The sequence below is a fragment of the Nicotiana tabacum genome, chromosome 9 (assembly GCF_000715075.1).
Source record: "Nicotiana tabacum cultivar K326 chromosome 9, ASM71507v2, whole genome shotgun sequence".
Classification (NCBI taxonomy): Eukaryota; Viridiplantae; Streptophyta; class Magnoliopsida; order Solanales; family Solanaceae; genus Nicotiana; species Nicotiana tabacum.
This window is the reverse complement of record NC_134088.1, coordinates 55,667,949-55,682,320: the sequence shown is the minus strand read 5'-3', so window position 1 is coordinate 55,682,320 and position 14,372 is coordinate 55,667,949. Positions and strand designations below refer to the sequence as shown.

Genomic DNA, 14,372 nt, shown 5'->3' with positions numbered 1-14,372 from the left:
TAGGAGACCTATATGAACCTAGAGCTCTGATATCAACTTGTCACAATTCATAATCCCACATCAGGCCGTAATGGCGCCTAGACATACTTGCTAAGCAAGACAACTCTCAATCCACAGAAGAAAGTCCAATTTACTTTAATTAATAGAGTTATATCATAATAAAAGCAAAATTAATCTCAAAATAGTAAAATATCTGATACAAGTATAACATGGTCTAAACACGACCAAAATAGTACAACCCCCAAGAACTAGGTGGCACGAGTATACGACTAACTACTGAATAAATATAAGTCTGATACATGATCACAGCTGTTTGTGAGAAAGAAAATAGACAGGAGGTAAATAAGGATGTGGACTTCATGTGTTGCGGATCAAAACAGTATAGCAACTCACCACAAAGTCTTCAATAACACACATCTACTCGATTGAAAGTGTATTGCAATACCAGTGTCAGAACCTGCACAAATATGTGCAGAAGCATAGTATAAATACATCACAGTCGATACCCAGTAAGTATCAAGTCTAACTTCAAAGAAGTAGTAGCGAGGATATATGCATCTGAATACTTACAACACAGAAACAATAATAAGTCTGGAGTTGGAACAGTAAATATCCTCATGATCAGCAGGTATATAGATACAAAATATTTGAAAGACCTAAAGCATGCTTTTCCAATACAATAGATAATCATAATGTTGCTCAAGTATGACAAGTAAAAACTGGCATGCTTCAATCAATGAGTTGGTGCTTCCAACTAGCATGTATACCTGGCATACAATAGTTAGCATTTAAAAGAGTGCCTCTAAATGAATCAAGACTATGAATGCATGCTCAAGCCGGTACAAGATCCATGTATCCTGATACAAGATCCATGTATCCCGATACAAAATCCATCTATCATAATAACCCAATACAAAATCCATGTATCGTCTCGGTACAAAATCTATGTATCGACCATGCTCACAGGGCCCAAAGTAACTTAGGTTATCATATGACTCCGGAGGGACGGATCCAAATCAAAAGTGCAAAGAGCAGCATATTAGCATCACTCGTAAATCAATATTCGATTATCATTTCCAATGTGCCATAATTGTATCTCATCTACACATTTTACTTTCGTGCCAAAATACTCCGTCCATGTAAGGCCCCATAATTTTGAAGAGAATTTTAAGGTTTTATGGTGCCGAAGTAGAAAAATATATTGGAAGGTTGTAGCCCGTTGTACGAACCTTTTTGGTTGTGCAATGCATTGTGGAGTTGGTAAAAATTTTTGCAGAACATGGCGTTTCTGCGGGCCATTATGCGACTGCAGAACTGCTCTGTTGGGCGTAGATCTGCCACAGAATGGACCAGGTGAAGCTTAATTTTGAGGGCTATTCCGCGATCAACTATGCGTCCGCATAACTATTTTGCGGGCTGCACCTCTATCGAAAAACCAGCATGAGGATTTTCTTGAGGGAGGTTTCGCGGTCCATTTTGCGGCTGCAGATTTGTCGTATACTAGGCTAGGCCAACCCAGTTTTGAAGGACGATTTCGCGGTCCCTTTCGCAAATCGCATGCATGTTCTGCGGTGTATTCTGCAATCGTAGAATTGGTTCAAAGGGACCATTTTGTGTATTTTGTAATCCGACCCTATTTTAATTAGAAGCCTTTATGTTACACCCCATATATTCGTACGTGAGAGTACGTCGTAAGTTAATTGATGTAACCTCATAAATGAGATTATATTTGAAACTGCATAAATTTAGTTAATCATGTTACCTTGGAGATTAAAAATATTGAATATCATATATAACAAGTACCAAGAGGGTTGGAAAGCTTAGAAGCTAAACGAATTGAAGAAAATAAGTTTCGTCGAAAGTCGGCAAGTTTGGAATGTTATAACATGCACTTTTGGGGTGAGACTAGGGTGCTTAACATGATAATGAGGTTATGTTATGAGTTATTTTTGTCAAATGATAGTCTTGTGTTACGTTTTGAAGTCAAGCGAGTTGTGGAACAAAAGTTGGCAAAGGTCATCACAAGTTACATTCATATGGTGCTGAAAATTAGGTCAAATGCAGCTGAGCATTTCTCCCATTATACTTGTAATTAAGGGATGATCCACATACCAAATTGAAGATGTACGAGTCTACTTTCTAACGCATTAAAGCGTTCATCAATACGACATTGGAGTAGAGATATATTCACATTTTCGCAAAACTGTACAGACTGGTAGGTGACAAGTAGGTGCATCACCTACTTGCTTAAATGAAGTGACAAAATAAATCCCCATAAAGGGGCAAATTGAAGGCGGCCAAGGGGCCCTTTATATGGGATGATTATCTCATATTTTCAACATAATTTCATGATCAGAACATAGGAGAAAACCCCTGCAACTCCTCCCCCAAAAATCCCACACAAACCCTAGGTGATTTCGGGTGATACGAAGCGATTCTAGTACCGAAAACTCGGACAACTTGCTAATTTCCCTTTCTCCTTCTTGTAGATGCATTGGGGGGACTGATTTTGGATGAATAAGGATTAGTTTTCATGGGTTCTACTTATTTCAAGGTAAGTTCATGCTTCTCTTTCCCTTATCTAAGCTTCTACGAGTTGTAGCTCGATCGTAAAGACTAGAACTTGCGAGTTTCGAAAGAGTAGTATGTTGTTTGTTGTGGCATCACTATTGGCTGGTTGTGAACTTAATTTTAAGTTGAATTCATGTTTGTTTTATATGAGCAGATGCTTAATTATATATTGTTGGTTGTGTTTCTCTATTTGAAAGAAAAGACAAGTCGGAAACGTATTTTAGTAATCATAAAAATAAGTTTTGAGTTGCTGAACTCGTAGGACTATTATGGAGTCGTTTTAAAGTTGTATTGTGGCTGAAAATTAGTAGGGATAATTGAATATATTGTGGTTAATGTTGTTGATAAATTCTGTAAGGAAGAAGGGGTTTCAATCTATAGTTGTTTAGTCACAAACCGAGCTTGTCGCTCAAAATAGTTGTTGAAGTAATCAGAGAGCTTATTGTGAATTGTATTGATGTTGTTGGAGCTGTTTGGTGACTTTTAGTAACTTATGGGATGTAGTAAAAACAGGGAAGGTGCTGTACATTTTCTTGTAGAATATTGGTTTTGAAATATGAGAGTTACAACGCTTATATGATGACGACGATGTCGGTTTACTCATTGTAGACGTAAGAAGATCAAGGGGAAGCCATTTCTTTACCCTTTCTTGTGCATAATCTCCATTAACAAATATCATTCCTGCTAAATGTATTCACCAACAGATTCAAAGTAAGCAGATTATTAAGGCCATTCGCCGTTTGCTGAAGTATAATCTCCACTCGACACATATTAAGTGGGTTATGATCTTTACTCCTAAGTAGAACAGGAATGAAACGGAATGCTGAGTCTCTCAAAGTAGTGGATTTTATTGCTTCAGCGTATAACGGATTGGTGCATTCATTAGTTAGTATCATAATCTTAGAAATTGTAGGGAATGGTGGATTTTATTGTTTGAGCATTTCTCTTTAACAACGAACTTATTTACACACTGAGCAACGTTTGTTGGTAAAATTTTGTGGCTGAGAAGAAAATGGATAACTGGGGGCCCCTTTCTATCTTATTTGTAACGCTGAAAAGCCAACATTTGGATATCATTTGTAGTATGGACCTTTGCTTATTCCCACATGACCACTGCCCACCAATTGAGGTTGTTGTTGAAAAAGAATAAGATATGGACATTGCAGTTGGAAGAAGCATCCAAATTCTGGCATTCTCTGGTTCATCTTTTCATGGAAAGAGTATATGTAAAACTTGTGTAGCTTTGAAAGGCACTAATTGGCCTGCTAGAACAGGACATTCTTTAAGGCAGTGCAGAAGTGTCCTTCGAGCTCAGCAAAGACCAACATGGCTTCCTGGGCTTGACCCTCCACCCTATCTTGATGGAACGTAAGCAACCTCCTCGCCTTTGGATAATTTTTTTTTTTTTTAACCATCTACTTGAGCCTATCGGGAGTTTATCCGTTCCTAAGGCTTGAACCAGGGGAAATTGCCAATTTATTCAAACTGCTATGAGAAATGAATTTGCATAGTAGTTGATGATACTTTTTTTTTGGGTAGTCTTGCAGGAGATTTTGGGTTTGATCCACTAGGACTTGGAGAGGATCCTGAAAGTTTGAGATGGTATGTACAAGCAGAACTAGTTCATGCCCGTTTCGCCATGGCTGCGGTTGCTGGAATTCTTTATACAGATGTATGTCATTTAAAACTTCATCATTATGTTAAAGTCGAATCATTTCACTTGGTTTCTGTAAAATGTCAGACTTTAGCTTAATGTTTCTGGTGATTTTTGGGATTTTCTTTGTAGTTGCTTCGAGTGACGGGAATGAGTGACTTGCCAGTGTGGTATGAAGCGGGAGCTACAAAATTTGATTTTGCAAGCACAACAACTCTGCTCATTATTCAACTATTATTGATGGGGTAAAAGATTTATCAATGTTGATTCAAGACTATATTTTAAGTAGCTGACAATAACTTCCCTCTGTCTGATTTCTTTTTGTGAAGGTTCGTTGAAACAAAAAGGTACATGGATTTTCTAAACCCAGGCTCTCAAGCAAAACCTGGATCCTTCTTTGGGCTAGAAGCTGCACTAGAAGGCCTTGAACCAGGGTAAATTACATTTATTGTTGGTCAAAAAATTGTAGCATTATGTTACCCTAAAATCGGATAACAATTGAATTTATACGCGGTTTTAAGGATACGTGATATAACTTGATACGGGTTGAGAAAATAGATCAATACTGAAATTAATAACAAGAAAATAAATGCAAACCACAGAAATTGAGCAGTTTTAGCCTTGAAGGTTGGTCACCCTCAAGTTTGGAAATGCCTCAATCGACGACAGAACAAGTTAACAAGATAACAAGAACTAGAAATGATCAATAAATTGCTTCTTTGATGCGTGTTACAATGTGTTTTACAAACGATCAGACCTCCCTTTATATAGTAGGGGAGCCCTACTCTTGATACAATTCTCCAAAAGGTAAAAATCTCGTGATTTGCTAATCAATCGGCCTCTCCTTGATACGTGCCGAGATTTCCGCCGTGATCTCCAACTGATCGCGGATATTTCGGCTTTTCGTTATTTGGCTCGACAAAGTCCCCTCGATCTTGTTTGGTCCCGGACACGAGCTCAATGATTTAACTTAGCGCCTGAGTTCGATACAATCCGGGGTCGAGCCCCGACCCGTCACGTTTCGGTCTCGGCTGGTCATACAATATACGAACCCGGTTTCGACCGTATACACATTATACTAAAAGGGTTTATCCTTTGCATGAGGTTCCTCTCTTGCTAGTCGGAGAAGAATTGTAGAGGCGGATCTATGACGGGCCTTATGGGTTAAGTTGAATCTATTACTTTCAACTCAAACAGTCTACATATATGTTAACAAAATTAAAATGTATACATATACACTCCTTTTTTAAAAAAGGGGTAGGGAAAGGAAATTACAAGGTGGGGAATCGGCCTCTCATCATTGACTCTAGATTTTGCATTGCTTTTGGAGAACGGGTTAATGCTGCTACTAAGTAAAGGGAAAACTCTTTGATTTTGAACAGGTATCCTGGTGGTCCTCTACTGAATCCTCTTGGAATTGCAAGAGATATAGAGAATGCTCATGACTGGAAGCTGAAAGAGATAAAAAACGGTTAGTTCAGCTGAATCATACTTTTAGTGCTTTCAACTATTGTCAAATTTTCATACTTTCCTCTATGTTTTGTAGGACGGCTAGCTATGGTGGCTATGCTTGGCATCTTTGTCCAGGCTTCTGTTACCCATGTTGGTCCTATCGATAATCTGGTCGAGCATCTCTCCAATCCATGGCACAAAACAATTATCCAAACCATTTCTGCATCTTGTTCTTGATCATTAAGAGTATATATGTTTCATGACATACTGAAATGTATTCATATAAAGGCTACTTGGTGAAGCAAGTCAACCTTCTGTAAGAACTCATGTGTATCAATCGTTTCCTACAATTCTAACGGTAATATAGTGGGACATGTAGTAGAGAGCAATGATCAATGGGAGGAAATAATAGGCTAGTATACAGGACAGAAGATGGTAATCTGAGGATGTTCTTCAGACCACAACGAGGAAAAAAACTTGCACAAAGTGGTCGCACCAAATAATAAGTGCAATACATGCGTCTTACATATAAACTATTATCACCCAGTCATGATATGTTTTCTTACTATAATTTGCGACTCTTAAAGGTTATATTCTTTGACTTGGTGTAAATATCGGATTATCATACAAAATTATCTTCTGCCCATGAGAAATGGGCAATATGCACATTGGAAGCTAGTGATTACAACATTCAAGGAGGATTGGATGAAGTTAAGTGGAGGACATGGATTCAAACTGGCAGAAATACTGTGGTAATGGTAAAAGAAAAAAATTCTGATCGTGAGGTGTTTTAACATTGAATGACATACCAAATGATACAAAAGACTCCACAACATATGAATTATACAATCCATACTACAAAGAAACACAAGGAACCAATATATTTCTATTAGGCCAAACTTAGAAACAGTGCTAGTTTCTTCTATTTTCTTTCAGAACTACCAGGATTAGACAAATTGAAGCAGCAGACAATTTACTTACACAATCATTTATTGACTTTTGCAGCCAAAACATATAACAGCCTTACTCTGTTTTATAATCAGCCATCCAAAGTGTGAGTGAATTATTTTGATATTGTACAAGAAATAATACTCGGCATGTACACAGAAAAGCAGTGAGAATTTACACTATGTCAACCAGGACAAACAACCAGAAAATGGAGGAACAATGTTTAAAATGATGAGCCATTTTAAAACCACAAAGCGCATCATGCTGTCTTGGCCTGTGCTTTCTTTCTGCCCAGAAACATGAAGAGCCTTGGGAAGAAGGACCTCTTCTTTTTCTTTGGGATCTTCACTTCTGGAGATGTATCAGTTTCAGTATTACTTGCTTGTTCATATGCTCTTGGACTTGACCTATGATGTAGTGAAGCAGCCCCTGGTGCACGCTCATAGGTTTTCGATTCTTTACTCTCCTCAACACTCGATCTCGGGCTTCTTGTTATGTTTATCGGTTGAAGAGATTCACCAGCTTTCCGTCTTTGTCCATGCTCCGCCCTCCATTTCCTCAGCTCTTGCTCTACTGCCAACTTCCCTTCCTTGGCTTTCTCTGCCTTCTGGGTTGCAATTTCCAGAGCTTCCTTTCTATCAACCATCTCACGATTAACTTCCTCCAACCTGCTTAGACTTCTCAGCTCTGATTCCTTGGCTACCTCTATTTGGGTGATAGCGGCAGCCACTCTCTTATTAGCTTCCTCCTCTGCCTCATGGGCCAGCTTGCTGAGGTCAAAATACTCTTTCAGAGAAAGTGTTACTCCAGATGGGGAATCCTCATCATTGGTGCTTCGAGCTAATTCACTCTCTTGCAGAGCGTTGATGGCTTCTAGTGCCAACTTCTCAGAAGCTTTTGCAGCCTCTATCTCCTTTTTAGCAGCAACTAGTCTACTTTCCATGGTACTTGCTCCTGCCTTTGCTTGCTCTGCTTCTTCCTTTGCCTTTCTCAACTCTTCACGAGCTGTTTGTGCAAGTAACTTTGCCCGATCAGCCTCATGGGCGGCCTCTTGCAATTGCTTGGGAAGCTCCACCACCTTTTCTCTTGCTTCTTTCTCCTTCATCTGCACAAGGGAAATCTCTGACTTGGTCCTGTTCAACTCAGCTTCAAGAGATGCTACAGTAATTGATGCCATGCCTTCTCTCTGCTGGATAGCAGTTAGTTCTGATTTTTCCTTTTCCAGTTCTGTCTTCAATGAAGTTGCAGCCACCTTCAAGTAATTTACTTCAACTGTTGCTTTCTCAATATTGCGTTTCACTTCATCAAGTTCCTGTTTAGCCAAGGCCACCGCTGCTTGTATCTCAGCATGAGTTCGTTTCTCTGGCTCTGACAGTTCGCCTTTGAAGTTGCCGCCTTCATCCATCTCTTTTTCCAACTTTGATTCCACATATGCAGCAAACTCAGCTTTGAGATCTAGTAGCAAGGCTGAAGCAGTATCTAATTTTGCTTTGAGATCCTTAGCAGACAGAATTTGCTGGTTTAGCTTCTCAAGCTCCTCTTCTGCCAGCTTTAGTTCTTTTTCCCAATTTAGAGTATCTTGCTCTCTTGCCATCGCTGCTCCAATTCTGTGTTCCTCTGCCTCCAGGTGTGTAGCTTGTGCAGCCTCCAGAGATTCCTTTGTAGTGATGAGCTCAATAGTCAAATCCTCCACTTTCTTCTCAACTTTCTTTGAGGCAGAAACCGCTTCCTCTGCTTTTTGTACAGCATCAAATCTCTCAGACACCAATAAATCATACTCTTTATGAAGATCTTCTAACTCGGAATTCACAGTTTTTAGCTCCGAAACTGCAGCTGCATGCCTGGCTCTAGCAACTTCAAGCTGTGCCTTGGCTGCAATACTAGCCTCATCGGTAATACCCTGCTCCATCTCTTCTACCCTGAGCTTGGCAAGTTCCGAGTCCTGTTTTGCTTGTTGCTCTTCTGTTTGTGCTCTCTCCAGGTTCAGCTTCAACTCTTCTATCAGTCTTTTAGTACTATCTAGTTCCTTTAATACCATCATTTTTGCTTCTTCTGCTGCCTGAGACTGTTTCTTACACAGTGGGATCTCCTCCTGCACTTTTGCTAGTTCTTGATCGACAACTTTCCTTCTCTGCATTCGCCAGAAATGAAAGGCTAAGTTGTGAAATTCATAGTACGAGAGATGTCCAAAAGATAAATATGTACAGGTCAGGAAGATGTAAAATCTAAACAGCCACTGCTTATAGTGCACTATCCAGGTGGACTTGCACATGCAATGTTGAATTAAATATAATCGTCTAAAGTTGCTTGCGAGACACCCATTTCACTGACAGCTAAATGGATTTCTGAGTCCAGAATCAATCAGTATAGTAAGGGTTCAAGAGCTTACCTCTACAGACTGTACTCGATGAGCCTTCCAGTCAACGATGCCTCCAAACTTGGAAACTGCCTGCTTCACAGATTCAATTGGTGCAGCTGTGTCGATTTTAACTCTGTTAATATCAATATTTTCAGGGTGCTTAGAATGGGTACTGGGTTCTGGAATCTTAACTGTGAGATTGGAAGCCTTCGCTAGGGGCTGACCAGTATTAGGTGCCTCTACATGAATATTATTTTCAGGTTTGTGTTCTTGAGCGGATAAAGCAGGTGTATCAGTAGAAACGTGAGTACTACTTGGAGAATTATCTTGCTGAAATAGTGAGTTGTGTGCCGAAGATCCTTTTTGGTATTCCCCTTTCAGGGGAGGGGAGTCTGAATTCATGGTTACTAAAGGTGAAGCAACTTCCTCTACTCTTGGTCCATCAGCAGTATTATTTGGTTGATTCGAAAGACTACCACTGGAACCACCATCCAGTGACTGCTGCAATGAATCACTTGCTTTTGTATCTAATACAGATGATGGAGTGGGTTCCGAGAGAGCTGTTGGGGGCTCCAATGATTTCAGATCATCTACCAATTGAGGTGAGGCTTCCCGCTGAACTGTCGGCACATCTGATTGAAGACTTCCTGTTTTCGAAATGTCACCTGCACCGGCGGATTTAATGGAAGAGGCTGAACCTAAACTTCCTGTCTGATGATTTTGACTATCTTCCGTTGGAAATCTGTCAGAAGATTCTTTCAAATGTTGAGAAGCATACACGGCTGTCTCCTGAATTTCAGAATTTGCTGTTCCATTCATATGTTGCCTAGGTTGAGTTTCACCATGTGATTGATCCTCCCTCAGAACAGAAACTTTAGGTTCAGGAGCAGATTCTTGGGGAGAATTTTCCTTCATATCTTTTGCATCTTCCATTGCCAATTAAGAGCTGAGGCAAACCACTTGGGAACCTAAAATTAATATTGGCAAAAAAAGAAAGTAAGGGGATATATAACCTCTTTACAGTAAACAAAGACCTCCCAAAATTTTACCAGGAGGTGAACTATACAACTGGAGATATCAAACGGCTGTTCTTTAAGACCATACTGGAGAACTTAAACATAAGCAACTGCAACCATTTCCTCTGTAATATTACATTCACTTATTTCAAAGTTTCTATGCTATAGCCTTTACATGGTCATTCTTCCAATTGAGAATTGCTAGTTAGAATCAACAAAATCGATGTTAACCTTTTTGCGAAGGTTTGGTGCAACATGCATTACTAAGAATTCGACTGACTTCCTCCTTACCAAAATAGATATCATGCTATTTTCACAAATGGAACTTGTCCCTTGTTCACTAGTTAAAGGGATCTCATATTTACATTGCGAGCAAAAACAAACCAAAAGAATCTTACCATCTCACATGAGGGCTCACTTCCCATCAAGTAAAGTTTTTTAAAACCCCCTCTCACTAAAGAATTCTGAGGTAAAGTTTTTATTTAAAGAATAAAGTGAAGCCAAACAAGACATTTAATGTCAAACAGAGAAGTAACAGGGAGTTGATAATCAAACAATCAGTAAATTCTTTGTCCGCAAGTTCATTGTTTTGACTTATCAAATCTTCTATGTACCACCTGATTCATGATATTTCCCTAATGCTGTCATCTATGAATAACCATAAAAAGGAGGAATAAAAGATCACACGAAAGAGGTACAGTCCCTACTGTTTATCCGGTTATTTAAGATCCAGTAGCGGTCCACGACTCGCTGCATATGCATGCTATGGATGTAATAAAAAAGATATACAGCAGTGCCCTCATGCTCCCTCCTCAACAAAAACTAACTCAGAGAAAGAAAGCCCACAAAGCAAACTAGAATAAAGAGAAATGAAAAAGTAGCCAATCAGCGTCACAGAAGATAGATCTGTGAAACTGATTATCATCCTTAATTTTCCTCTTCTTCAGCACTCTCATTAAGGAGATATCATTCCATACTGAGATTAATCCTAGTTTCAGATTGGCCATGTAAAGCCTAAACTTCAAAGGCTTACTTCAGTTTTGCCATATAACCAAATGCTCCAATTGTATGCTCCTACGAGGGATACAAGGAACCTTTTAAAAGAAAAGCTCTGTGAATTTCTGTTTTTGTTTTCCTCCCAACGAGCCATCTTCTATAGGATATCAGGTTTCCGCATAACCAAATGTTCTGCCTCTGTTTGCTCCAAGCAGGAAAAGCAAGCAACCTTTAAAGATACTCTCTAAACTTTAGTTCTGTTCCAAAATTAGCAGACACTTCTCACAACACTACCACCACATAATAGGAAGATGTTATACGAAACTTCCATCAAACATCAAACTTAATAGGTTGAAAGAACTATCGGATGAAATACCTGAAATGTAAACTATACAAATTTGTACTAACACACATGCTAGAGGTATGGTTGATGCACCAAGTAAATAGCAGTCAGCGCCTAGTTGCTTTGCATTTCAATTCGTGCAGCAAATTTCTTCATGAAATACTGATGAAAACATTATGTGGTTATGTGGTTAATAGCTGCTGCTTAGGACACTTAAACCATTATAGTAGTTTAAACACTCATTAACATTTATGGAGATAGAATGCAACAAGTTGTCGTTTGGAGCCCCCAAATTTGGGAAGTGATTACAAAAATCAAGTCTTTGGGGGAAACAATAGAAAATGGACCTTCCTTTTTCCATCAATCCAAAAGATTCTTCATTCAGTAATCACTATGGCAGATAATTTCAAAGTCATGAACTTCAGGAAACTTCACCAGCAAATTAATGCACGACTAGTACAGTGCTAATCATAAAAATGCTACGAGTACTAACTACACAAACTTAAAATGTGCAGTTATTTAATTTGTTGGTTGGGGAATAAAATCTAGTACCTAGATAATGCCGTGTAGCTCTAAAGTAATGCAGAATGATAACTAACTTAGTCAGTGCTGCTGATATCAGTTAGCACACTCAACCATACACCAGCAGGAGCAAAAACAATTAGCTAGTCCAGAGATACTACTTTTCTGAACTTTCATAGTGTAGTAATACAGAAACAAAAATTTGGTAGCTCAAACTGCAACTTGATTAAATCGACCCAATGTATTAGTAATCACATACAAGGCCTACACTCTAAGCAGCTAGTCGATCATTTTATCCATTGAGAGTCAGATTCCAGATTAATGAAGTTATTCGTCTAGAGCATCTGTCTTGTCCTTGGTTAGCGCTTTATAGTTACTCAAAACTCTGCACAATGTTATATTAAAGATGTGATGTTACATCAAATTTTGTAATTAAATATATTTAGGCGACAGAAAAACATGATATAAACAGTAGACAGAGAAAAACACTAGGACAGCATCTGGTGTTTGACATCGTTTAACAAACATGATTATCAACATGATAATCAAGGTAATTCAGCTCCTTATGACACAAACATATATGGCAAGTGAATCAAAGACCGTAAAGAAGGCCAATACTATCATTCTCATAGAATATAAACCATAAACAAGACTACTAATATCTCAACGAGCTCTACATTTCATTAGCCTCCGCATAAATCTTTTTATTCCTTTCATTTTAGGTTTTTGTTCAAAATAATCGTTAACCTTTTCACGAGATAAGTTACAACTTCCCTATCCACAAAACACAATAAGGTCTCATCAAATAGGGATGTCAAACATGCTAAACAATTAATACCCAAAGTTTATCCAAAAAATCAATTAATGCCCACAAACATGATGACAAATCATGATTAGACAATATAAAGGAATAATAATAATAATAATAATAATAATAATAATAATTTGGAATAAAGTAAGAAACAATCAGCTAAACACCCCCCCCCCCCCAAACAACAAGAGTTAAACTTGGCATTAGTTAAAGATAATGTTTCCGATATGAAAACATTGCTTCTCTTTTTTCCTGGCATATAGTTCAGCAGTCAAAAGGAAGCAAATACATACAAGGAAAAACATGCAGAACCAATCATCAAATATTAAATTCCACAATTAAACAAGAAATATATTCATGCTCCAATTAAGACTAACATATCGAAAGCATAATTGACCATTAGATTATTAAAACATACAAACAAGAGAAAGCAATGAAAAAATGAGGAACATACCAAGAATTACCAGAAATAATCTCTGTTTCTTGATATTCTCCAAAAACAATAATTAAAGAGTTTGTAATACGACCAAATAGAAAAGGGTATTAGATTATTGAGATGAATGAGTAATAAATTGGTAATTAACTCTTCAGAAATGATTGTGGTTTGAAAAGAAAGAAGAAGAAGAAGAAGAAGAAGAAGAAGAAGAAGAAGAAGGAGGAGGAGGAGGAGGAGGAGGAGGAGAAGCAGAGGACCTCAAAGATCCTCTTCGTCTACCTTCTTTTTCTTTTTGTCTTTTTCCAATTATGTATGCTTTTAAAAATAAAACATTACAATATCTAAAAGTCACCGCCAATTATGGAGAACTGTTCTTTTTGCTGTGTTTTTGGCGCGTGATTGAAACCAACCAACCCCACAGAGTGTAATCATCTGTGGGGTCGATTGTAATTGGGTTGAGAAAATAAAAAATTAATTTAATTCGATAAAATTTCGAATAAAAATATTTAATATTATAACGGGACGAGATGGGATTATTTGTGAGGGGTAAAGAAAAGAATTGAATTAAAAAAAAATATGAGTATAAGTACTTAAAAGAAAGAAAAAAGAAAAAAAGGTATTTAAAAGAAAATTCAAAATAATGGACAGAGTGGAGTGGATCAAGACGATGGTTGAGAAGACTTTTCCGCTCCAACCCACTTCATTTGTCATCCTTGAGCCTTCGAGTCCCTTTGGCCAAGTTGAAAAAATTATTTATTTTGAAAAGTACTTGTATACGAATAATCCGATTTTACTATTTGATCGAGACCGGGAGTTTGCATCGAAGGACGGCCTCGTAACGGAATAGGCCTTATCATGAGGATAAGGTACCGAATTCAGAAGCGAGGTACCTGTTGAGATCGAGGCTAGTAGCGATCGAAGCCAAATGAGACAGACATCGAGCAAGATCGAAGATAGCATAATAACAGAAAGGCGAGATACCCGTGGCTGGTCGAGGATCATGGCGTAAGTCTCGGTGACTGGTCGAGGATCATGGCATAAATCTCGGAACGGATTAAATCAGAAACGGTTAATTAGCTAATCATGGGGTTTTCTTCTGTAATTAGGATTATACCATAAGTGGAATTCCTCTACTATATAAAGGGGGTTCTAATCATTTGTAACACACTGTGGACAGACACAAAAAATAATATAATTCTCTTTCTCGTTCGCACCATTGTTCATTAGCTTGCTATACTTTCATAGTTCTTGCATCAACCAGTTC

At 38.3% G+C, this 14,372-nt stretch overlaps 2 protein-coding genes across 6 annotated transcripts; one reads left to right on the top strand and one right to left on the bottom strand.

Moving 5' to 3' along the window:
- Positions 1-2,414: 2,414 nt before the first annotated feature.
- On the top strand, positions 2,415-6,066 carry LOC107774945 (photosystem I chlorophyll a/b-binding protein 5, chloroplastic). The gene is made up of 7 exons (XM_016594612.2): positions 2,415-2,554; positions 3,655-3,939; positions 4,111-4,243; positions 4,358-4,470; positions 4,555-4,659; positions 5,608-5,696; positions 5,772-6,066. Exons 2-7 carry the CDS (start codon positions 3,725-3,727, stop codon positions 5,912-5,914), a joined length of 798 nt encoding a protein of 265 aa, XP_016450098.2. The 5' UTR covers positions 2,415-2,554; positions 3,655-3,724; the 3' UTR covers positions 5,915-6,066.
- Positions 6,067-6,649: 583 nt separating this feature from the next.
- Positions 6,650-13,458, bottom strand: LOC107774943 (protein WEAK CHLOROPLAST MOVEMENT UNDER BLUE LIGHT 1-like). 5 transcript variants are annotated; one of them, XM_016594609.2, is made up of 4 exons: positions 13,127-13,391; positions 11,034-11,253; positions 9,015-9,952; positions 6,650-8,756 (listed from the first exon to the last, which is right to left on the bottom strand). In XM_016594609.2, exons 3-4 carry the CDS (start codon positions 9,915-9,917, stop codon positions 6,885-6,887), a joined length of 2,775 nt encoding a protein of 924 aa, XP_016450095.1. In that variant the 5' UTR covers positions 9,918-9,952; positions 11,034-11,253; positions 13,127-13,391; the 3' UTR covers positions 6,650-6,884. The 5 variants fall into 5 exon arrangements, with proteins under 5 accessions (XP_016450095.1, XP_075077793.1, XP_016450094.1 ...); XM_075221692.1 differs by lacking the exon at positions 13,127-13,391 and adding an exon at positions 11,373-11,536; XM_016594608.2 differs by lacking the exon at positions 11,034-11,253 and having other exon boundaries at positions 13,127-13,458.
- Positions 13,459-14,372: the final 914 nt, after the last annotated feature.